The sequence below is a fragment of the Protopterus annectens genome, chromosome 7.part0 (genome assembly GCF_019279795.1).
Source record: "Protopterus annectens isolate FY-2018-M chromosome 7.part0, PAN1.0, whole genome shotgun sequence".
In the NCBI taxonomy this organism is placed as follows: Eukaryota; Metazoa; Chordata; order Ceratodontiformes; family Protopteridae; genus Protopterus; species Protopterus annectens.
The window spans coordinates 1,875,930,420-1,875,955,312 of record NC_056739.1 but is presented as its reverse complement, the minus strand read 5'-3'; the positions used below and the strand labels follow the sequence as shown (position 1 = coordinate 1,875,955,312).

Genomic DNA, 24,893 nt, shown 5'->3' with positions numbered 1-24,893 from the left:
TTAGGGTGCGGGTAAGGTAAGTGTGCGATAGCAATGGTCTGTAAGGTTAGGGGCAGATTAAGTGAGTTAGGGTTAGGGCGCAGGTCAGGTGGGTGTGCGATAGTGACAGACATTAGGGATAGGAGCGGATTAAGTGAGTTAGGGATAGGGCGCACGTTAGGTGAGTATGCAATAGTGACGGAGCTTAGGGTTAGGGTTTAGGCTAAGGTTAGTGCATAGATAGTTGTGTATGTAAATTTCAGTGTATGTTTGTATGTTTTTTGGTGTGCTTATGTTGTGTGTGTGCTTTTTGGACAGGGGATTTGTTTTGTTTATTGACTGTCGGGATTGTGGTTTGTTGGGTATGTGACGTTTCGTGTTTCTGAACTTTCAATTTTGTGGTGTCGATGTTTTCGTTGTCAGTGTTTTAGTGTGTCAGTGTTGTCAGGTAGACCCGTATATATATATATATATATATATATATATATATATATATATATATATATATATATATATATATACACTTATACATTTCTTGTTTTTTTTTCATCTACCTCCACTTCTCCTATAACTAAACTTTCTAATACTATAATAATATATTTATATTTTAGTTCTATACATACTCCTTTTGTAAGTCCATAAAATTTGTCCCAAAGTTTTAGCTTACCATACCTTATAACGTCTAACATTTTCTTATATCATCTCCTTTCTTTTTGTACTTGCCTCTTAAATTACAAATAAAGTCTCCTATTACAATAATCATATATATCATTACATAGTCTAAAACCCAAATGTAATTAGCTTTCACTTTCTTTAAAATAAGTATGTGCATATAATATTATATGTAATTCTATATACTTGTTTTTTCCATTTTAAATTTATAATGTTTAATCTTCCCATTTTTGCTAAAATTACATCTAATATCTTTAGAGTATTTCTGCAGAATACTGTTATTCCAGAACATCTCTCCTCTCAGAAATTCCAGATTATCTTTCCTCCCCATAGTTTCTCTGTTTATAATCTTTTTTTTTTTTCATTTATTAAAACATTTTGTGTCTTCTAATACAACTACATCTATTTCACATCTTCTTACTATATTATTAATGCTATTCATATCAACAGAAATTACTCTAAAATGTTCATTTTCCCTTTTTCTAAGCTTTATGGTTTCTTATGTTCATAAGCTAATTACTAGGTTAGCTTTTTCTTAATAGGCCATTCTAACCCTAGCCAATTCCCCCCCCAAAGGTAAGAATCCAACACTGTACCTTGTGTTTGTCATTGAAGCACATTAACTATTATACCACCCCACTCATTAGCTGTATATATTTTCATGCATGTCCTTTGTTTTTCTTTTGAACTAATCACTTTATTTTTTTTTACTTTCTTTTACCCTTTATTAATAGAATTATTTTGTTTACTACCTTTCAATTTATGTCTTCTTCCTCACTTATTTTATATCCTTCTCTTATGTCCTATTTATTTTTCTCACCCAATTTGTCTTCTATTTCTGCTAGTTCTATTTTTTCTTTTTGTTCATTGTCTTCTCTTTATCTTTTTCTTAACTCTTAATTTTCTTTCTCACAATCCATTCGTAAATGTCCAATTGTGTTATATTTATAGCATTTCAATTGATATATTTTTGTATAATGTCCAATTTCCCCACAAATATAAAATATTATTTTATCACAGTTCTTTATCAAATGTCCTTCCTTCCCATAAAAAATGTTTTATGTTTATTTTAAGACACCACTACTTTCTTGCACATTTGTCATCCTTGGTATATGTATATTTTTTCTCTTTCTATTTTTAACACAATATTACAGTCCCATCTACCATCCATACATCCCTTTTATCATAAACTTTTGCAATGCCCAGTACTTTTTGCATAATGTTTTCAAATGTCCTCTCAGAATCTCTGTTTCTACCTCTGTTTATATCGATGTTCAAAATTGTACATGAATTTGCTTTTATGTTTCCCTTTTAATTGTTTTTATCACATAAAGATTCCAATGGTTACATTATTTATTTATTAAATATTCTCCAAGAAAAAATTTCCAATGAAAAAAGAGTCTCAGATATAATGTCACAAAATGCCTCTTTGCTAAAAAGAATAAATGTTCATACTTCATGTGTTTTACAGCCAAAGGAGATATTATACTGTCCCACACTTCATACTCATCTGTTTCTTTGTCTTTTTTCCATTTGAGTCCTGCATTCTTCTAGTTTTCATTTTCTTTTTCTTTTCTGCTACTCCCCTATTGCCTTCTTTTACTTTCTTTTCATATGTTTTCTTTTCCATCTCACCACTGTTCTTCAGGATTGTCTCTACATTCTCCTTTTGTATATTCTCCATAATGCCCCCCCAGAAAAGTTTGTCTCACTCTACATCACCATTTCTTTAACTAAATCATCATGCAGCCTTCCAGACCGGAGGGTTGTAATTATACATCCATCATTTGCTGACTCATCTCCATCAAACAGATTTCTTTGAGACATCTCCTCAGAATCCTGCACAAATTTTCTGGTTTCAATATTTAATTTCTCCTCCATGTCTCTTATCGCTCCAATATCTCCCCCCCCCCTCTCTCTCTCTCTCTCCATCTGCCTCCCTGTTTTTCCAGGCCACCTCTGCACCTAGAGGGGAAACAGGAAGTTCTCCTGCAAAATGGGTCACACTTGTAACTATGATGAGTTGGGATGTTCCCTGATACCCTGCTGAAACTTCCTCTAGTAGTACATATACCACCTGAAAAGGGGTCACACCTGAAAAGGTTCCACTACCCTGGTAGGACTAAACAATTCAACAAAGAAAATAATGCCAAAACCCAAAGAATTTACCCAAATACAATGCTCTCTCTCTCTATTAAGTTGATATTAGTAGCAATATACAGGGAATCTTCTTAGAATTCACAAATATTTATTAGGACTCTATTGCATGACTATTGAATTTGTCTTTTGAGGCAATACTGACAAAATAAGATGCTGCTTATTCATCATGTGGAACTGTTCGAAAATATTGTAAGTATGTAACTGTGAAGCTGTGTATTCCTGACTTATAAGCCAGAAATAATCAATTCTAATGTTTTTAATAACTTCCTTTTATTGTTTTTTTCTTAGTATGTATTTAATTGTGTTACATGTTAAAGAACTCCAAAGAAACTAATGAAATACTGTCATATAACCATTTACAGCTCACAGTTATTTACAGACAAATGATGCTCCCTTTAGAAATGATAAGAAGGAGCTAAACAATTCTGCAGTAAATAAAGATGTAATACTATTGTCAGTGTCAGAGAGTAGGAAACTCTGATTTAAAAAAACATAACTGGCATTTGTAAAATTGTTACTTTTCAACTCCAGAGAATCAGCAGAGTACAAATTAAAATGCCATACTATTTTGTTCAGCAGGACATAATTGTAACATAAGTTCATAGATTAGTACTAGGCTAACATTCCTTGTGGGCCATTTTAAGCCTAGCCAATTACCCCATGTATTTTATTCAGCAGGACGAAATCATAATATACGTTCATTGATTAGTACTAGGCTAACTGCCCTTGTGGGCCATTTTAAGCCTAGCCAATTACTCAATGTGAGAAGCAAACCCTGCACCTTGTGTCTATAAGATAAACACCTTAACCATTATTCCTGCAGTTCAGCTGCAGAAAATCAATCCAATAGATATTACCAGTTGTTGTTGTGTCTTTCGGCTGTTCCTGGTTAAGGGTCGCTACAGCGGAACTCTGGTCCACTAATGATTGTCAGTTGATTTTTACATGCTGAGTTGCCAGCCCTGATGCACAACCTTCAACAAAGGTACGCCCATTCACGCATGTCTCCATGCAGAAGATGCTCTAGCTGAGAATCGAACCGGACAGCATCTTACTGTGAGGCAACAACGTTACCGCAGCACCACCACAGCGATTCCCCAATAGATATTACCAGTATGAACTTTTAATCTGCAGAATATAACCATAACAGTTATCAACAAAAAATCCATAGAAAACACCACTACCACTGAATGTATTTTGCACCTTAATTTAACACTACAAATCTAAGAAAGAACATGGGTTATTTTTAATCTTTTTTATTGTATTTTGCTATGGATCACTACCGCTATATTTCTATGACCCTATATAAACACTTCCCCAAAAGTATTGCTATGACTGGCTGCTTATCCTAGACCATTTTCCATCTCCAGTTCAAATGAGTTAGGAGAAAAATAAAAGGATCAATTAGTCCTCATAACCTCATGTAGACGTTTTTATAAATAGATGGTGGGCATGAGTTTATCTGTTTTATCATGCTGATGATTCATGAAATGCAAGCTAAGGAGGAGAAAGGGTAATGACAGATACAATTATTACAGCAATGCATGTAGTTCTGCAGCAGCATAGGAGGATTGTGGAGAAAATGTCAATCAAACCTTGTAAAGGTCATCTTCTTCAGAGCATAAAGGGAGCAGGTTGAATACGAAGATATTGACTGCCTGAGTAACAGAAGAAGTGAATAAATAAAAAGCATGACTGCTTTGCTTCCTCCAGAAACACCACAATGCATGGCCTAACTTCCAGCTAGAGCTCATATATGACATCTAATACAAACGGAGTTGCTGTTGGGAGAAAGGACCACTCATGTAAACACTGCTGCTGTTACTGATTCTTCTTCTGCTGATATACTGATTGAGCTTTGCATATTCATCTACAAGAAAGTGCTTCAGCAACCTGAATACCCATCTTTTTTTTTCTCACCCGGTCTTTCCAGTGCTTTGAATCAATTATTGGTTGTCAGTCCTTTGATGACGATTTATGGTTAGTATGTAAACATCTTTACAGACTTACAAGTGTTCAGTTCTTATCCTTTCATGACTAGGAATCAGGCCCAACTTCCTCCTCTGAGCCTGCATCATCTAGAGAACTATGTTAACAAGGTGTGCTCTTTCTCAGGCCTTTTATGGTTTTGTTATCTTTGCAGTGAAAAAAGTACAATTCCCAACATACAAAGCATTAATTTTATGGGCAATCCAAAAAGAAATTAGTGTACTTCCATAATATCAGGAAAAGTTATAGAAATACTTCAGGAATGATCTTACTTACTGACTCCTTAACAGTAATATGTAAATCATACAGCAAGTTCCAGTTCTGATTTAAATGAGCAAATTCTTGTGTAAATAATACATTGTGAATGGCCATCCTCACTAGAATGCTCTTTTCCTGACAGTCTGAGGAAAAAGTTCACTTCATGACAATTGAAAACAATGTACTAATAAACTCCTGGGAAATGTTGGTGGATTTCAATGCCAACCTGAAGCACTCCTTCAGTATCAGCCCATTTCAAAATCTCTCTGGTGACAAGTACCACTAAAAATGCACCTTCTACATATTTCGTAATGCTATGAATACATGTGTTATTTCTACAGCTCTTTCTTTCAAGCTTAGTTACATTTGATTCCAGGACCTCCACATTGATCCCATCCTCTGTGCAGTATGAAAAACATTTATAAGATACTGAAGCAGGATCTCCTAGATGGACTTTGGGTTGATCTGGCACCTGTTTCAGGAAATCAGTACTTTCTCTTTTTTCATGATATATGGCCTGCTTAACTGGGTTCCACCTAAGCCATCTAATCCAGGACTGTAAGTTCTTGTATTGTGGCATCAAGGTCCTCTTCATTTGTGGCACCCGTGTCCACCATATTGTTAACATCAAAAAAACAAAATGATGAACTACCGAATCCTTGTCACGGACTTTCCAATAAGTGTACTAGCACCTCGGGTTATGCAAGTGTTTATTCTATAAATGAACAGCAAGTGAAACAACAACACAAAACTCCAATCACTGACAGTACATAAATGAAAGCAAAACTGAAGAATGGAAAACCGGTTAGTCGCTTTCACCCAATTGTATGGTGGGCTTCATCAGAACATTTTCTTTATGCTAAGTCTCGCGTTTTATTTTAAAAAAAAGGCACCAAAAACAATAGATACAATGTGAAACTTTGCATCTACTGCTGAAAACATGCCTCTTAAAGCTGAAACAAACATAAACAGTATGTTCGATTTAAACCTTACATATAAACAAGCATTTTCCTTTCCATGACATATAACACTACTTGTCAAGTTGTAAACCATGATCCACTACATAATACAGAGCAGACTTGTATGAACAAAAGTAACCATTAAACTCTGTTAAGAAATTATGTTAAAAAATTGTGTCAATTGTTAAATGTGTTCAAAATACACCACTATGGTATATCGTGCTTAATCCACATCACCTAAATAAAAACTGTACTACTAAAACAAAACTATGTATGCCTCTAAATAATACATATAAATGTTCAAATAAACTACCTATGAATAAAATATATTGCTAAATCAATACGTATATAAATACTAGTGTCAACCATAAACAAACCAAAGAAGAATTATACATATAAAAAATATTATGTGTAAAAAATATTGAAAAATATAGAAAAAAGTTTAAAAACAGTTATAAAACAATATGTGTGGTTCCAAATACATGAACATACAGACTAAAAACTAGTAACCCCCTCTATAATGTATGATATTTTCCATTTTGGAAACCATTTCAGTGGACCCAAGGGGTGGTGACTACAAAACTTTATTGAGTTTCAAGGAGGTTTGGTGGCAACTATATTTAGATGCCACCACCCCACCAGGACTCAATGAATACATTTCATGCAAACCCATCTTGGAGAAGACTTAAATAACAGTTGAATATGGGAGCCAATAGGGTTGAATCCATTCATATACATTATACATTATAGAGGGGGTTACTTAACAGAGTTTAATGGTTACTTTTGTTAATACAAGTCTGCTCTGTATTATATAGTGGATCATGGTTTACAACTAGACAAGTAGTGTTATATGTCATGGAAAGGAAAATGCTTGTTTATATGTAAGGTTTAAATAGGACATACTGTTTATGTTTGTTCCAGCTTTAAGGGGTGTGTTTTCAGCAGTAGATACAAAGTTTCGTATTGTATCTGTTGTTTTTGGTGCCTTTTTTAAAATAAAACGTGAGACTTAGCATAAAGAAGATGTTCTGATGAAGCCCACCATATGAGTGGGTGAAAGTGCTTAACCACTTTTCCATTCTTCAGTTTTGCTTTCATTTATGTACTGTCAGTAATTGGAGTTTTGTGTTGTTGTTTCGCTTGCTGTTCGTTTATGGAATAAACACTTGCATAACCCGAGGTGCTAGTACACTTATTGGAAAGTCCGTGACAAGGATTCGGTATCTGTTAACATATTTAAGATCACGCAATTTGCCATAATTTAGTCAGAAATTTGATTATATATCTACATTTACAAACCTAGCTCATCAAACAAGCAAATGTTAACAAATCCTAGTCATTATCTACATTACTGAACTGACAGTGTACTAAAAGCTATAGCCTCAGACTGTCACTCTTAATAAGTGCAACTAGGCAGCCCCCAAATTTAATACCTTGCAAAATGAGGAAGAAGTTAAAAAAACCTGGATAGTGCCAGACATATTCGGTTTCGGAAAAGCCTCTAACTCATTCCCATATAGCAGTGATGCAAGTAGGAGAGTGGTGAATAAATTGGTTAGCTATCTAGACATGTGACTAATTGAAGAGTAAGGATGACCACAGAAGACATCTGTGAGAAGAAAGCATCCAAAGGAAAGATAGTACCTGTGTGTCAAAGGAATCAGATCTGGGAACTGTGAGTTTCAGTTCATTCGTGTTTGATCTAAATTTGTACATGGAGAACCAAATTCACTTTCTTGTGTATGCCACAACAACAGAAGCAACACTAAGCAAAGGGACTTTTCTTAATATGGGATATATAATCAGCATGCATTGAAAGTTGGTAATTGGAATCAAAGGTGAAAAATGTAGGGTTCATCACAAGGGGTGTCATAACTAGACAGTATACAGGCTTCTAGAGAGCTACATTAAGAAAGCTGAATCACCAAGAATAGAGGGAGTTAATATCTTCCACTCAGTAGACTGATGTAAAGCAGGAAGAGTGAAGTGAATCTCTTGATGGTAGTGGCATTTAATACAAGGTTATTATTATGATAAAGGCTTTGAAGGGACACTGTGTAAATATAATGCATAGCCTTTTGTTGGACTTCCATTAAGAAAGAAGTAAAAGTATGAGCAATTAAAGGAAGGAGCATGATTTATGTTTACAGAACTGTTTGGGGAACTTATAAAGTAATACAACTGAAAAGGAGGAATTGGGAGGGTTGGAAAAACATGGCCTTTAAACAGAGAGCTCAACCTTTACCATGTATATTGGGATATTATTTTATAGAAAAGGTGTTAGACAATGGAAAAAGTTCTTTGAATTAATGATGAATTTCAAATTACTGCAAGCATTCAAGAAGGTATGAGAGAGGTTGATTAAAAGTACAGTGGAGAAGAAAAGGCGACAGGACTTGTGAGATGCCGGTTGCAACAGTCAGACAGACACTGCAGACCAATAATCCTGTTTGTTTCGATATGTATGCATGTATGTATGCCTTTCATAGGTTCATAGGTTTATACTAGGCTATCTGCCCTAAGGCATTTATAAGCCTAGCCCAAATTTTTGTGGCTTACGCCATCCCTTATATGAAAAAATACTGTGCCCATTAGTTTGTTGTGCCTCTGTCCAGCAGTGACACAGAGATGATTCCCGGGATAAACCTACGATCTCCCATCCACAGGTCAAGATTTCTCTTGAACAGAGCCAGCGAGGTGCTCTGCCTCACATGGACCGGGATTTTATTCCACAGCATATGGAGTCTCTGAGTGATTATATTTGTTAAAGGGATAGGCGTACTTTTCCTTGAACTGTTTTCAGCCATGACCTGTGATAATAGCAGATGCATGCAGATGTATAAACACACATCAAATGTATACAGATAATAATTAATGGTATAACACAATTTAAAATGTAAGCACAGAAGTACAAATTCAAAGATTCATAAAATGGCAGAGATTTAAGCTAATTTTCATAGCCTTCTACCATCTTCCATATGTATGCATGACTAGATCTACTGCTAAAGGGCTTAAAGTAAATAAAGCTGTGCACTCAAAGTAGCATTTTATTAGTATTCAGACATCACATATGTCTTTTAAATGAGATCCTATCCTTAATATACACCAGCATGCAGTGAATGTTGTAGGCCATCATTTGCTGAATAACTCATACCTTATTATCTCAAGTGCTGATGGGCCATCAGTGTATGCATTTGTAAAAATCTTTGTTCAGCTTATCACAGGCAATTTGTCACAAAGTTCATAATGCTTTCCATTTTAACATTACAAAAGCATTTAATTGTAAAAATATGGCAGTGGTTTTAAAAATGGAAATATCTTGTTATGAAAGTACAACTGCATTAAGCAAGATTTAGAACTACTGTCCATATTTTCATAAAATTACTGTGTAATTTGTACTTGTGCTACTGTATTTTAATGCCTACTGTATTGTTTACTTTGGTTTACATAATAGCTGGACATTCAGACAAGACATTTTAGAAAACTGAAATCTTGCTGTAGTTATGTGTTGTTTGTATATGCTAGCACATTTTATCATCTGAACGAGTTTAATGACACATTTTAAGTTTACAGTATTTCCCAGTGGAATACAATGTAATAGCATGTGCATGGTTAGATGTAGTCATTGTATTCATAATGATGAAAAAAACAGTTTTCCATCTATTTCATTCAGATCAGAAACATTTCTCAGAGACGATTTTATTATTCTTATGAAAAATATGTCATTCAGCTATATGCCATCATTAACTAGAATATTTTCCACAGAATAACATTTCCAAGATTTTTAGAATACTGCTTTCATTATAATTTACAAAAAACACTACAATATGATCAAATGCACACTGGACCAATATTATAAACCAAGTTACAGAAAAAGACAACTTTGTTAAGCACCTTTCTGAAGTAAGAACATGTTAGCATTGTTGAGGTCTATTCTGTTGTTAAAGCTTAACATTGGCCATCACAGAAGATTGTCTGAAGCACATTTACATCTTTAGAAACTCTTATACACTTCACTGTTCTGTCTCTGTCTCTCTCATTCACATGCACACAGATAACCAAAGGGATTTTTTTCACTCTGCACACTTTTCTTTTGTGTGTGTGTGTTTGTGTGTGTGTGTGTGTGTGTGTGTGTGTGTGTGTGTGTGTGTGTGTGTGTGTGTGTGTGCATGTGTGTGCATGTGTGCACATGTGTGCGTGTGTGCATGTGTGTGCGTGTGTGTGTGTGTGTGTGTGTGTGTGTGTGTGTGTGTGTGTGTGTGTGTGTGCGTGTGTGCGTGTGTGTGTGTGTGCGTGCCTACATGATGTTAGGCTAGTCACAGGAAAAGGGAGTTAAATCTTCCATATGAAAATAGAAAGACTGATGTGAAAGGTTGGAATTCTAAGACAACTGATGGTAGATACAGCTCCACAGCTCACAACTCTTCAAACAAATGCAAACGATTAACACGTTTATCAGGAAATAAAAGGGGAGAAAGAATATTCCAATTCACAAATTCACAATGAGTAAGCTCTTAAAAACTATGTAGCATCTGATCTCAGTGGCAGCAAGTATATGAAATTATTTCATAAAAGAAAATCTGGAAAATGCAAAGAGATTCACAGGACATATACTTCATTGCATCATATGTTTGCAGGGAGAACTTCATGACAGGTAAGTCAAACAGATATACAATCTCAATTAGCAAATAATTGACTAAGAAAATAACACAAAATATCTATCTATTTTTCTGTCAACCTACCTATCTATATTACTATCTAGCTATCTGACAATTTCATAAACTGCCTTATTTCCTTATAAGGTCCACAGTGGTAGGTAGCTGAACAGTGTAAACCAGACATCTATATCTCAGCAAGAGGCCCTAAGTCATACTGTAGGATGCCCTCAACGAGCACTGTGCCCACTGCTGTGTCCCTTCTCTCTTGTCTGTGCTGTGTACATCATAATGGGAAACAGCCATGGTCATCATTTGAACAGGTAAAACAATATCAAATGGGCTCTACTCAGCTAATGAGTCCTTTTAAACTGTGAAGCTCATCACTCATCAGCAGAAACAGATAGCTTCCAGCTATCCTTCAAAGAACCCTTGTTTTTGACACTTGAATCGGTGATCTTATGTTTTATTCACTGCTCAAATATAATGGCTGTAAATGTAGAAAGACTTACTGGAAAAGTGAGAGCATCATACTGTGGATCTGTTCTTCATCTACCACCACAGACCAGTAAAATGCCTTTTGAAATACAGCTGTGGCACCCATATGGTGGCCAGTGGCTGATGTCTTCTAATGTCAATGATGGAAAAAAAACATAATATTCTTAAACTCCTCTGATTGTGGTAGATATAACTCCCTTACCCACAAAGAACAATCCATCTTTTTCTAGAACAGAATCCTGACTTTTGATTTGTCAGTAATATTTTTTATTCTATCTACTTGAAAATAATCAGAAAACCACTTGAGTGCAATGTCCCTTGCCATTATGACAACAACAGTCTCTGCAAAGAAATAAAAAAAATGCAACCCTCTTGGCCTCAGTCTCAGCAGTACAACCTCAGCTCTGTTTTGCTATTTTGACCTGTGACATTGGTCTGTTGTAATGCCTCCCATTTGACATTTTGGAGTACATGGTCATATAACCTTTTCCAGGTTTCCAAACATTTGAGACAATGACACTCCCAAATACATAATATGTTGCTCAGCATATGTTGTCAAAGTGAAAACAATAACTGACTTTCTAAAAGAAAAGTCATGGTAAATGAAACAGACTGCACACTGGTGACGGAGTGTCAAAAGTGGATATTGCAAAATTCTGTACTGATACTAGTCACTTTAAATGTTTCCGTAGATGATATTGTAGATGAAATGAAGGAAATGTGTCTCCCATAATAGATGACACAAAAGATCTACAACTAATTTGTTTCCAAAACTGGGTGTAAATTATTGGATTGGGCTCAACAACACTTAAGGCATGATTAAGAGAATGGAAACTTGATTGAAAACAAGCATACAGTGATATAAGCAGGAAAGAAAACTGGGACAAAAATAATACAATATTACTGTTAATGCTATCAGGAGTAAATATAGATATGTACCAGATATAAGATTTTCAGCTGACCTTAAAATATGCATGTACTATGTGAAGACCCAAAGGAAATCCTGAGGATAATAGTGGAAAAAAAATTACACACACACACACACACACACACACACACACACACACACACACACATATGTGTATATATATATATATATATATATATATATATATATATATATATATATATATATATATATAACTGAACACACCTCTGCAGGAACATATAGGGATAGTCATACAAATAAGAAAAAAATTTGTACTTGTATGACAAAATAAATAAATATGACTGAGCCATATGAAAACTTTAAGTGCTGCAATTAGATTTAAATTATTTATGATGACAAGTTGAAAAAAAAAGTGTAGGTATTTGTACATGGGTCTTATAACCTAAATTATGCAATATGATAATGTTCAATTGTTTTTAATTTCTTCATGTCTTTTGGGCTTTTGATCCCATGACAGGAATGGACCCCATTCCTTAGTCAAAGTATGATTAAAATTCATGAAATTAGTATTGTTTCAGTGTTGATGTTAGCCAAAAGTGCTCTTTACAGCACCGATAATGTGCCCAGAGTTTACTCCTTCTGCAGTTTATATGGAGTTACATGCATATCTAAACAAGCCTGTAAATTCTTTTTTATGACACCCATTACTCCTACTACTACTACTACTGGAACTGATAATTAGAAAACCACTTTGACAATGGGAATGGTAGGAAAAAAAAAACACTGGTCTTAGCATTAATAAACTTTAATATCACACTTTTGACTCAAAAGATTTCTTCAGAAACTAAATTTTACAATCACATGACTGACTTTTAAACAACCATTAACCAATAAAATCAAGCAATCAACAGAATTTAATTATCGTTAAATTAAGTCTTAAAACCTCTAAAATAAAGAAAGCCTTCTAAAAAGACTATCATAAAGTGCACTTTACTCTTTACGTAATAAAATCTAAAGTTCTTTCAAAAAAGATTTTATATTAACAGTCTCATTTAGAAATGGGAACTTTTCTGCACCAAGTCTTACTTGCCACTCTGTTTCAATGGTTTCTAACTTATTTTTTGTAACACCTGCCCCTGATATCCATTGGTACTTGTGTTATTACAGAAAAAGAAGCTTTTTATATTTTTCACAAATCAAGGTGTGTTTATATAAGGCATTATTAGAATCCCTGATTTTAATAGAATAGAGATGTTTTTCCGAACTTTGGTTCCACATTGCTCTCATTTCTGTATGTAAATCCTGGTATTTTATGACTTTGTGTCTCTCTGTATATGCAATACTGTAATCACTTGTAACAATTTCAAAGATCAATGCTACTTTTGTCTTTTTTTCGTAGACTACTATATCTAGTTTTCTCACATCTATGTTTTGAACTGTTGGTAATGGGTGACGTGATATAAACTTCATCATTCTCTATAATGCTTTGTGGCTGATGTTTCAAATGCTTCTCGGCTACTTCAGTATTGTAATGTTTGCACAATCCCCAATGCAACAGTCTTACAACATTATTATGCCCTTTAGTTGTTGTGTCTTTCGGCTTTTCCCGGTTAGGGGTTGCCACAGCGGAACTCCGGTCCGCTAATGATCAGTAGTTGATTTTTACATGCTGAGTTATCAGCTCTGACACACAACCTTCAATGAAGGTATGCCCATTCACGCACGTCTCCACGCAGAAGACGCTCTAGCTGAGAATCGAACCAGACAGCGTCTTACTGTGAGGCGACAACGCTACCGCAGCACCACTACCACGGAATTATTATGCCCTTTAGTATACAGACCCTATGTCATTACTGTATCACACCAAGCAACAAGATGGTTCTTTGTAAAGCAATGTGTACATAGTCCACTACCATGGGCTACTAATATTAACCTTTCATCTCTTGGTTTAATTCACCTCTTCTTGATCATTACTGCATCAGGTACTAATCTATATGAGGTTGTTCCAGGAGCTTTTTGTACTTGAAACTATATTTATGCCTTTTCCACATGTCTTGCCTTCTCATCTGCTCTTTCTTTTTTTAGTCTTTCTTTTCTTTTTGGCACAGTCAGTCGCTGCCTGACTTTTGTTTACTTCTGGTTTAACATTCCTGCTTTACAGGCTTCTGCTACACTAACCAGGGAAGTCATCTTAGATTTGTTTCCTTCATGTTTCAAAAACTGCACTATGTTTCATAAGGTCAGTAGATATGTATGCAGTCCTACGACTGTAGATCTTTAAATTACATCAATTTTGAGGAGACCCATACCTCCCTCAGAATGAGGAATATATAATCTTGGTGTACACTGATTTTTATATATCATTTGATAAGTGTGAAACATTTTTCTTGTTTTCATCTCCAGCTGATCCAATGCCTTATGTGGCCAGTCAATTACCCCAAAACTGTAACTTTGAACAGGAACAGCAAATTGTTCCTAGATGCCAGGGTTGTTTTCAGTACTAATTTTAGTCTTCTAAAATAATCTTTACTGAGTTTTGTTCACATCTGTTCATGTTTTGTGTCAATACTTCATCACTTCCCAAATATTTATACATTCCCTCTTGCTCAGGTTCTCTTTTAGCACATTCCTTTCCCAGATTGGTATTTTCTTGGTGTTCAGCTTTCCTGCTTTATATGTTGCTTTTGTGCAATTATCAAGACCAAATGATAGTCTCATGTCATCGGAGAAAGTTTTGACCACATCCAGTTATGCCTTCAGCTCCTCATCTGATGAGCTATACAGTTTTAAGTAATCTACAATAAGAAGATGAGATGTTTCATGCTTTGTTGTTTGCTAAGATCCAAATTGTAACCATGACCTAATCTATTAAATAGACAGTTTAATCGGTTAAAGGCGAGGTAAAAGAACAGCAGTGGAAAATCCCCCTGGAATATCTCCCTTTGAATTTTTATCCATATGATAAGAATGTGTCCTTTATTATGGCTTAGTTACAAAGTGGTTTGCCACTGTTTCATGATAACTGTAACTTAATTGATCAATGAAGGGTGTATCTTATACATTTGCAAACACTCCTTTATCAATGAAATTAGGATACTGTCATTTTTTTTGTAATGTATCAATGCTATAGTTAGATGTTTCCTCTTTCTGCAGTTTTACATTTTTACTTTGTTTAAATAATGACTCTCTGTTCCATATGACCTTCTCTTGTTACCCTTTTATTCTGTTGCCATGATTGAGCTTCTTCTAAATGACTGTAAAGTCTGGAGACTAGAATGCAAGAAATACAATAATTCACTTACCTGACTTATGAGAACTCATAGAAGAAAGACTGCACAGACCTGGTAGGATGGGAGATGAAAATGAGCACAGCTGCACAACAAACTATCATCCTTGTACATTTATAGACTAAAGGAAGAAATTATGAGACAAGCCACAACAATTAAGATGATATCATTATATTTGTAAAACTGGTGGAGTATTATTTCAAGTCATTACATAAAATGAGAAAAAAGTATGTGACTTTTGGAGCCACTGAAAACCCATGGAATTCCTGCATGGATTAACTGCCCCGTCATCTTAGCTGTAGTATGGAAGGGAAACAAGAGGTCCCACAGTGGGGCTGTGGCCAAGATGCCAATCTGATAGCAGCAGAAATCCATAGCTCTGCTTAGATATTAATATCCTGACAGGAAACATACTTTAATTTTTAGAAAAATCTAACTAAAAGTATACTAAAAGTTAGATTAACACAGACTCTTTATTTTCTAATAATTAATACATATTCAAGAGAATGTTTCAAGTATTCCTGCCAAGAAGTTTTCTACTGGAGATCTCAAGATGAACAACTCGAAGAACCCACACCAGGAAAGTGCAGTGAAGAAAGACCTACATCTTATAATAACAAACATCCAAGAACTGTCACTAAAATGGACAAATTCAAAACAAAATGGATATTATCAAACAAGAATGCAATAAACAACTGGAACTTCTAAATGGAATAGTAAAAAAAAACTGTCTGAACAGATTCTTGCCTTAGAGGAAACAGTAACTGACCTAGATACTAGAGTGACAGAAAATGAACATCAAAATGAATTTCTACTGAAACAAAACACCAGGCTGATTGAGAAAGTGGAAGACCATGAAAGGAGATCAAGGAGGAATAATATAAGAATTTATGGAATTCCTGAGAAAGAAGAGGGTGCTAACATGATTCAGTTCCTCAATAAGTGGTTTCCATCAGCACTAAATATGCCTGAATCACTCTTTTTTGGAATTGAGAGGGCTCATCGGTCCCTGGCAAATCCAGCTTCATATCAGAGTTGATCTAACCCCAGGTCTATAATAGTTAGATTTCTTTCCTCACAAGACAAGGACTTAGTGCTAAAATCAGTTTGGACTAATTCCCCTATCAAGATGAGTGAAATATTATTTGTTTTGACAATGACTACACCTCTACAGTCATATCCAAAAGAAAGGAGTGTGTTCCTCTAATTAAGCCATTGAAAAAAGCCAATATTAAAGCTAAAATTCTTTTTCCTGCAAGAACAAAAAATCACCTTGCCAGAAAGAGTCAATATCTTTGATTTCCTACAAGAAGCAGTAGAATCTATCCAAAAGAAGAAAATACTGTCGGACATAGAATAAATGGAATGGTCATCCCAGAGTTTGAAGAGACAGGCAACAACAAATGGATGGTCTGTGAAATAAGGAGCAAACAAAACTAAGAAACTAAAGGACAAATGAATAAATTCCTTCTAATTTTAAATGCTTTGTTTTAGGAATCATAATATATTTGATTCTGGAAAGTCTCTATGCTGTAAGGTAACGAGAATAATTTTTATTATTAAATTTCTCTTTACTTTTCTATATCTACTTCTTCGAATTACATATAGTACTAAGTATTTAAATAACATTCTCTCTCTTTCTCTCGCTCTCTCTCTCTCATCTTTCTTCCTATTCTTTTTAGTTACCAATGTTCCTTTTCTCTCTTTTCCCCATTATAAGTAATTTAGATACTTTTCACTTTTAAATAACTACAAATGATGTATGTCTTCTAATTCTTCAGTAATAGTATAATTTGACTTAATACCAATAAGGTATAATGTTCTCTTAGACCATGTATATCTTTAAGGTTCATCTGGTTTGTAAAGTCATTTAACTTCTTGGCTTGAGATGTTAGTTTTAGTTTACCATTTTTAGAAGTATCAATGAGAAATAACAACAGCTGCCTCAAATCAGAAATCATATTATAACATTTTATAATCATATTATAACCAGTTAAAAAAAGGGAACATAATATATATATATATATATATATATATATATATATATATATATATGTGTGTGTGTGTGTGTGTGTGTGTGTGTGTGTGTGTCTATTATAATAAATAAGAATATTAAACCCCTAAACTCTCTTTTATGTAATATTGATAATAGTCAAGACAGTTGGTTGTTTATACACTCATTATGGCAGTTTATAGAAAACAAAATGAGAGTATCAATCAACCTAGTAACTGAATCTATACCTAGTTTGATTAGGCTTTTTATGTGTCTTGAAAAGATAAATAATCAAAAATAAAGTATCTCACCTATCTATAAGATACTAAGAGAAGACACTTTAAAGTTTGACTCAGATTTTTGGAATTACTATTTAAAGATTAATGGAGAACAAATAGCTGATGAATCCAAAAAAATAGTTATTGAATTCTACATATGGTACCTCTTCTTCATTATATTAGAGATTGTATACATGGACATTTATGAATAGAAGTTTCTATACTCCACATAAAATAAATCTTATACTCAAAAACAGTGAAAGTAAATGTTGGAAATGTGATGAATTACTAGAGGCCAACTGGGTCCACATGTTCATTGAATGTAGAAATGCTGTTCAATACTGGAAAGACTTCAGATATTTTGTAAATGTTTTATAGTCTGACAACTGTCATATTTCTAACTCACTAATCCTATTCAATGTTCCTATACCTAATGTAATACGTAAATCTCAGATCCAGTTACTCTGGTCAATTCTTGCATTTGCCAGAAAAGTTATTACTTTGAACTGCAAAAGTAAACAGGCTTTGAAGTTTGAAGACTTTATTAATTTAGCAAAAGTTGTTTGTAAAAAAGAGCTGCAAACCATTTGTTATAGAACTCATAACATTACTCATAAAAAAGTAGCATGGAAAAACTGGGAAACCATTGAACAAATACCAATAACTTCTCATGGATAAAATGATTGTTTAGCATGGATGAATGTAAATATTGTAAGTAGTTTGTTATTGTTTTATTGTATTTGTTATATGTACATTTGTGTATATTTATAATGAAAACAAAATAAAAATGTTTAAAAAAACACAAACACAAACTTTTGTTTCAGAGACTGCATAGAGTGGAGCTGGACCAACAAACACAACAAAATAAACTCAATTATACAATCCCCCCCATTAATATTCCAAAATGTGCATGCTGATTGGTCAGCGTGCCCATTATAAATCCCACAATATACCAACAGAAAAAGGCCCGGTTTCTCAGACTTTTTTCCGTTGGTATAAAGTGCTCAAAACATTTTTTTCTTTACAAAAAAAAAAAATGGAACAACAGATACTTTCTTTTCTCTGTTGCTTCCATTTCAAAGCATAGATGTACTGGGTATGCATAGGACGCATGTCCCATACTCATGCTCAGTACATCAAAACAAGGAAGCAGTGTACCACAACCAGCAGAAAAACAGCAATGCGCCATTATACAAAGACATTATTTAAGAAAAGTAGGTATTTTTTTTCTTAAATAATGTCATTGTGTAATAGCAATAACCAACTCCGTAGTTGTGGTATATTAAAATTTCCCGTGGTTGGCTTTATTTAATCCACACCAACCATGGGTAAATCTTCAATATACCACACCACATCATCGGTTATTGCTTAAATGTTTCATCAGTAATGAAATGACAGGCACACTTGCAAGAAGCCAAGCAGAAGGTTATACTGTCATCCCAGAAAATGTTGAACAAAGAAGCACTTGTGGAAAATAAAAGACTTATAGGGAGTAAACAAAAGCGCACATAGTGATGTTGACAAAAATAGCCAGTGAAAACAAGACTCTGGGTATAATGGACCACAGAAACAGAGCAAAGAACTCAAAAGACACAGGAGATACAAGAGGAGCATACACAAAGATAATATGAGTAGAAAATTAAGCTTCTTAAAACAGAATTCAGTCAGAATGGGAGAGTCAAAGAACATCTGCAGCTGAAATGGGAACAGAGATGCAAACTGCAGAAGGAGATGTTGTGAGAGGTGAGACACAATAACTGAATCTTCAGTCCATTCAGATACCAAGTGATGGACCCCAGACTACCTAAGCAGGCAGAACTGGCCAAAAGAAGAGGGGAAAAGTGAAATGCTGCAGTGGACAATTTTGCCCAAAACAATAAGCTAAGAGAAGGGAAGTCATCAGAATAGGACAGACTGATCATACAGGGTGAGATGAGAATTGAAATAAGAGCAAATGAGTGAATGTACTCAATAAAATCCATGCAGGCAATAAGTCAAGGTTGCAAACAAAAACAGCTGAGAAACTAAATTCAGGCAAGAGACATGGTATGGGGACGGTGTGATAATGACACAGAAAATGACTAATGGGATTTATAATATATATTATGTTCTGTCAGTAATGGCATGCTACACACATACAGAAGCAAACTGCTTTACAACCTGAAAGTTCATGACCGAAGGTAGGATTGAAAGGTACATTTTAAAGAAGATAAAACAGTGAGTATGCCATTACATGGATTTTTGTACTATAAGCTATTTTTTAATGCCTGCAATTTCATATAAATGTAAGCTTTTCCTTTCAAGCAGGTAGGAAAATTGTTGTGTGAATTGAAAAGTGGAAGCAAAGAAAGAAATAATTATGAAAAAAAAAATCTTAGGTTTGACTGCTATGTATTAGAGCAGAGTGAAATGGAATGCATGAAGCTGTCACAAAAGTAAAATTGACTTCAAAAGTAACAAGTAGCAACTATAGGAAAGAATAGAGATGAATAGGACCAAACAACAAGTAACAGAGAAATGATAGAGATAAACAGGAGCAAACAACAAGTAACAGAGAAAGGATAGAGATAAACAGGAGCAAACAACAAGTAACAGAGAAAAGATAGAGATAACCAGGAGCAAACAAGTAACAGAGAAAGGATAGAGGTAACCAGGAGCAAACAACAAGTAACAGAGAAAGGATAGAGATAACCAGGAGAAAACAGCAAGTAACAGAGAAAGGATAGAGATAACCAGGAGCAAACAGCAAGTAACAGAGAAAGGACAGAGATAACCAGGAGCAAACAACAAGTAACAGAGAAAGGATAGAGATAACCAGGAGCAAACAACAAGTAACAGAGAAAGGATAGAGATAACCAGGAGCAAACAACAAGTAACAGAAAAAGGATAGAGATAACCAGGAGCAAACAAGTAACAGAGAAAGGATAGAGATAACCAGGAGCAAACAACAAGTAACAGAGAAAGGATAGAGATAACCTGGAGCAAATAACAAGTAACAAAGAAAGGATAGAGATAACCAGGAGCAAACAAGTAACAGAGAAAGGCTAGAGATAACCAGGAGCAAGCAACAAGTAACAGAGAAAGGATAGAGATAACCAGGAGCAAACAACAAGTAACAGAGAAAGGACAGAGATAACCAGGAGCTAACAAGTAACAGAGAAAGGATAGAGATAACCAGGAGCTAACAGCAAGTAACAAAGGATAGAGATAACCAGGAGCAAACAACAAGTAACAAAGGATAGAGATAACCAGGAGCTAACAACAAGTAACAAAGGATAGAGATAACCAGGAGCTAACAACAAGTAACAGAGAAAGGATAGAGATAACCAGGCACAAACAACAAGTAACAGAGAAAGGACAGAGATAACCAGGAGCTAACAACAAGTAACAGAGAAAGGATAGAGATAACCAGGAGCAAACAACAAGTAACAGAGTAAGGATAGAGAAAACTAGGAGCAAACAAGTAACAGAGAAAGGATAAAGATAACCAGGAGCAAACAACAAGTAACAAAGGAAAGAGATAACCAGGAGCAAACAACAAGTAACAGAGAAAGAACAGAGATAACCAGGAGCAAACAAGTAACAGAGAAAGGACAGAGATAACCAGGAGCAAACAAGTAACAAAGGATAGAGATAACCATGAGCTAACAACAAGTAACAAAGGATAGAGATTACCAGGAGCTAACAAGTAAGAGACAATCAAGGAAAAATTAAAGCATGAAGGGCAGGGGCAAAAAAGAACAGGGAGATAGGGATGATGTGAATAATCCAAGTCCAGGGGCTCTCAAAAAGGAAAACCAGAGAATGGAAGAAAATGAACACTAACAAAAAAGGGTAACTTGGAACATGGTGGGAGGTGCTTTGCACCTGATCAAAAGTAAAAAAAAGGAAAAATGCAGAATAAGTAGGATGCAAAAGAACATGGTAATAAAAAGGAAGGGGAGATTGTGATCCCACATTATCTGAAGGCAAAACCAGGGGGTGCAAGAGGGGGGTGTCCATGCTTTACAGAAAGGCATTAATATGACTGATAGGATACAGCAAAGCAAAGAGAAAAGATGATTTATTTGGGAAAGAAAAAGAATAAATGGAAGGAGATTAGTAACAAAGAGCTTGCATACCCCAAACAAGAATATACAGAACTTTTCCATTTAGTTCTTTGAAGAAAAGAATCAGATAAAAATGGGAAGGAAGGAAATTATTTGAGAAAATATCAATGTCTGACCAGATTCCTGGAAAGACATGGTCTTCACTGAAGGAGAGCACAGTTTAAAGATGAAAAAAGACTTAGAATGGGAAATGAAAGAAGGAGAGCAGAAGCCTATTTGGAAGTAAAGTCACCCTGAAAAAAGAGACCACACATTTTAGATGATGCTTGATTCAAGATCATTGACTGGGCAGAATATTAGTGAAAGCTGAAACTCTAAAAATTGGTGAAGGAGAAAGAATTACAGGATAGATACAGATTAGACCATGTAGTAGTAGTAGCAAAGACTAACAAACAGGCAAACAAACAAACAAGCAAGTAAATAAATAAATAAACATACAGACAAACAAACAAAACAATGTGATTAAGGATGACTTTTTGGTAGAGATGACTGGAGATGGCAAAACTATAAAAGGAATGATCAGAATAGGAAATAATAGTTACAAACATTGTGTGAAACATTTTGGGCAGGGTATCTCCCAAATATCAGGGAATTAATTTAGGACACTCCTGAAGTGGTACAATACAAAATAGTTTGAAGACTATGGAAAGAGAAGATGCAGAGGAAACTTAAAAGGTTGAATATAAAACATACACATAACTAGGCAGAATTAATGTGATAAAAATGATAATACTCCTGGTGATAACACATGTGCTAACTGGTCTGCTAGTAGGTCCAGTGGAGTGAAAATTACTAAAATTGCAAAAGTACATGGAAGGATGGGTAAATAGGGATAGAGAAACTAGTGTCAAAAAACAAGGTATGACCAAGAAGGAAATATGCGAACTAGGAATTCCTCCACACATCCATACAGGATTTAGCATGATACTTCCTTAGATAGAGGGAAAGTAAGTAGAACTCCAAAAGGCAAAAAGAGACAGGAGAAATAGGATCATGTAGAAAATGTAAAAGAATGAGTGAATAAGTGTTAAAAAGGCAGCTTAACATGACACAGGGACAAGGGACAGAAAGAGACATATGACAGGAAAGTATATGGGATACGTTCATTGTGAAAAACAGTCAGATGAAAGCATAAGAGGACAGCTGGAGTTAATAATGAAGAAGTAAGAGGGCTGACTATATCCATGATCCTATAAGAGCCAATACAAGAATATGCAGTTACACAAAATGAATGATGGATTCGACAAAAAATGGGAAGTTTACTTTATATCAGAATATCTTAGTGAAATTTACTGAAGCAAAGAAATGAATGTATACTGTGTTGTGCAGAGTAGAGACAATGAAAATAAACAAAAAAACTGAGTAATAAATTTGCAATCCATAGTTCATCAAGACTAGCGTAGCAAATACCAGCCCTGCAAAACTCAAGATTGGACTTGTATATGGTTTCTGCAGAGGTTTAAGTTCACTGCCATCCCACTCAATCTCCAAAACAGGCTTTTATATGGATTCAAAAGGAGGGGAAGATCTCTAGTCTCTCCATACTGACTTTCAGTGGGTTGAAAACATAACTTTATTCTTGCTGAAGCATAGTTCACTAAATCAAGGCTGAACAAATGTCAATTCTCCCAAAAGGATAATACACATAATGAACATCATTACGTTTATACCTGATGATGTCAAATTACAAGATAACTTGCAAATCTGAAAAATACTGTGATAGCCATCAAGAGGAAACATAATTTCTAAAACACAACTCTACTACCCAAGACTATCCGTGTTAGAATACTTACGGTAAACTGTAAGTAGCACAGAGGTATTTGTCATCCCAACAACATTTTCAGCGATGCAGGTAAGAACAAACCCATTGTCTTCACCACTTACATTCACTAGAGTCAAGTTAAGAGAGTGAACATTCCTCCAGTTTAGATTAGCCTGAGAATAAAACAAACAGATATTCAGTGTTGTGCTTTAATTTACAAACTAAATTTCATTACTACTGAATTTAAGCATGTGGTGTAGATCTAAAAAGCAGAGTTTTCTGGTGTTCTTTTTTCCTACATAGACATAATTTGCAGTAAAGTTTTGTTCTGCTGACAATGTATCTGTGAATGAACCACAGATGTTTGGATATAGCTGTTTTACAAACTGCATGGCAGTCTCAGTTCTAAGGGATTACATTTTCAGGAAAAAAAAATATTTGAAGTATATGCACAAATGAGCCCAGCAGCGTGTGTACTATATTCCTTGTTTTATCTAGCAAAAAAAGTGCATAAATAAATACATAAACTGTTACAAACAAAGAACAGTTAGTGTAAGTCCTTTACAACTGTGGAGTATCAGTGTTGTGTATAGGTTCTGAAATTGCCCTCAGCTGCCCCAGGGTTTAAATACAGTGTGCTAAGCAATAGTGTATTTTTGACCACAACCTTCTTCATAGGCATTGGCAATCTTCCAGGGGAAAGAGAACACTCAAGAGAAGAGAGCTTTAGTTAGAGAATGTTCATAAAAATGTTAGCTGTTAACAGAAATGTAGAAAGAATTCAGTCATACATAAAGAAAATTCATGTAGGATAATGCATATAAACATTATGTGTAGATCTGCTACAAATCATGACCTAGAAAAAGCACACAATAATACAATAATGCATGAGTCATGGGCACTCTGGCGGTGTAAAGAGATAAAGCCCTCAATATGGCCTGGCCAAGCTGGGTTTCATTAGCGGCTCAAGTGACAGATGGAAAAGCAGGGAGAAATGGATGTAACCATCCCAGGACTGGGTGGGTAGTACATAGACACCCATAGTGATAATCGCTGGTGGAATCTGGGGACATCCCAAGGTGGGCATGCCTACAACAGGAGTTTAAAGGTGGAGATATGGCTGAGCTGCTGTGGAGCATGCAGTACATCTCCATTGCATGCCAACACAACATGCTAAACCACAGATCTAAATGGAGAGGGAGGACTGAAAATTAAAGCCACTACACCTCCCCCACCCAGATGGATGCAAAGACTTGCTAAACACATGCATGCCTTGTTTTATGACTGGTCCAAACATTACATATGATTGCAGTTGAGGGACAGGGTCAGCAGCTTGTAGACATACGGTGGACAGGTACCAGTGGAGGAGGGAGCAAGAAAAGAGCAAGAAATAAATAATGCTATA

The 24,893-nt window shown here is 35.1% G+C and overlaps 1 protein-coding gene across 3 annotated transcripts in view; it reads right to left on the bottom strand.

The window, feature by feature from the left end:
* The window catches only part of NTRK3 (neurotrophic receptor tyrosine kinase 3), a 3,522,805-nt gene that overhangs the window by 2,089,527 nt on the left and 1,408,385 nt on the right, over window positions 1-24,893 (bottom strand). For all 3 annotated transcript variants that reach the window (XM_044078359.1, XM_044078358.1, XM_044078360.1), the window contains exon 8: window positions 23,520-23,661. In XM_044078359.1, the coding sequence (XP_043934294.1) occupies window positions 23,520-23,661 (142 nt within the window). The remainder of the gene's footprint in view (window positions 1-23,519; window positions 23,662-24,893) is intronic.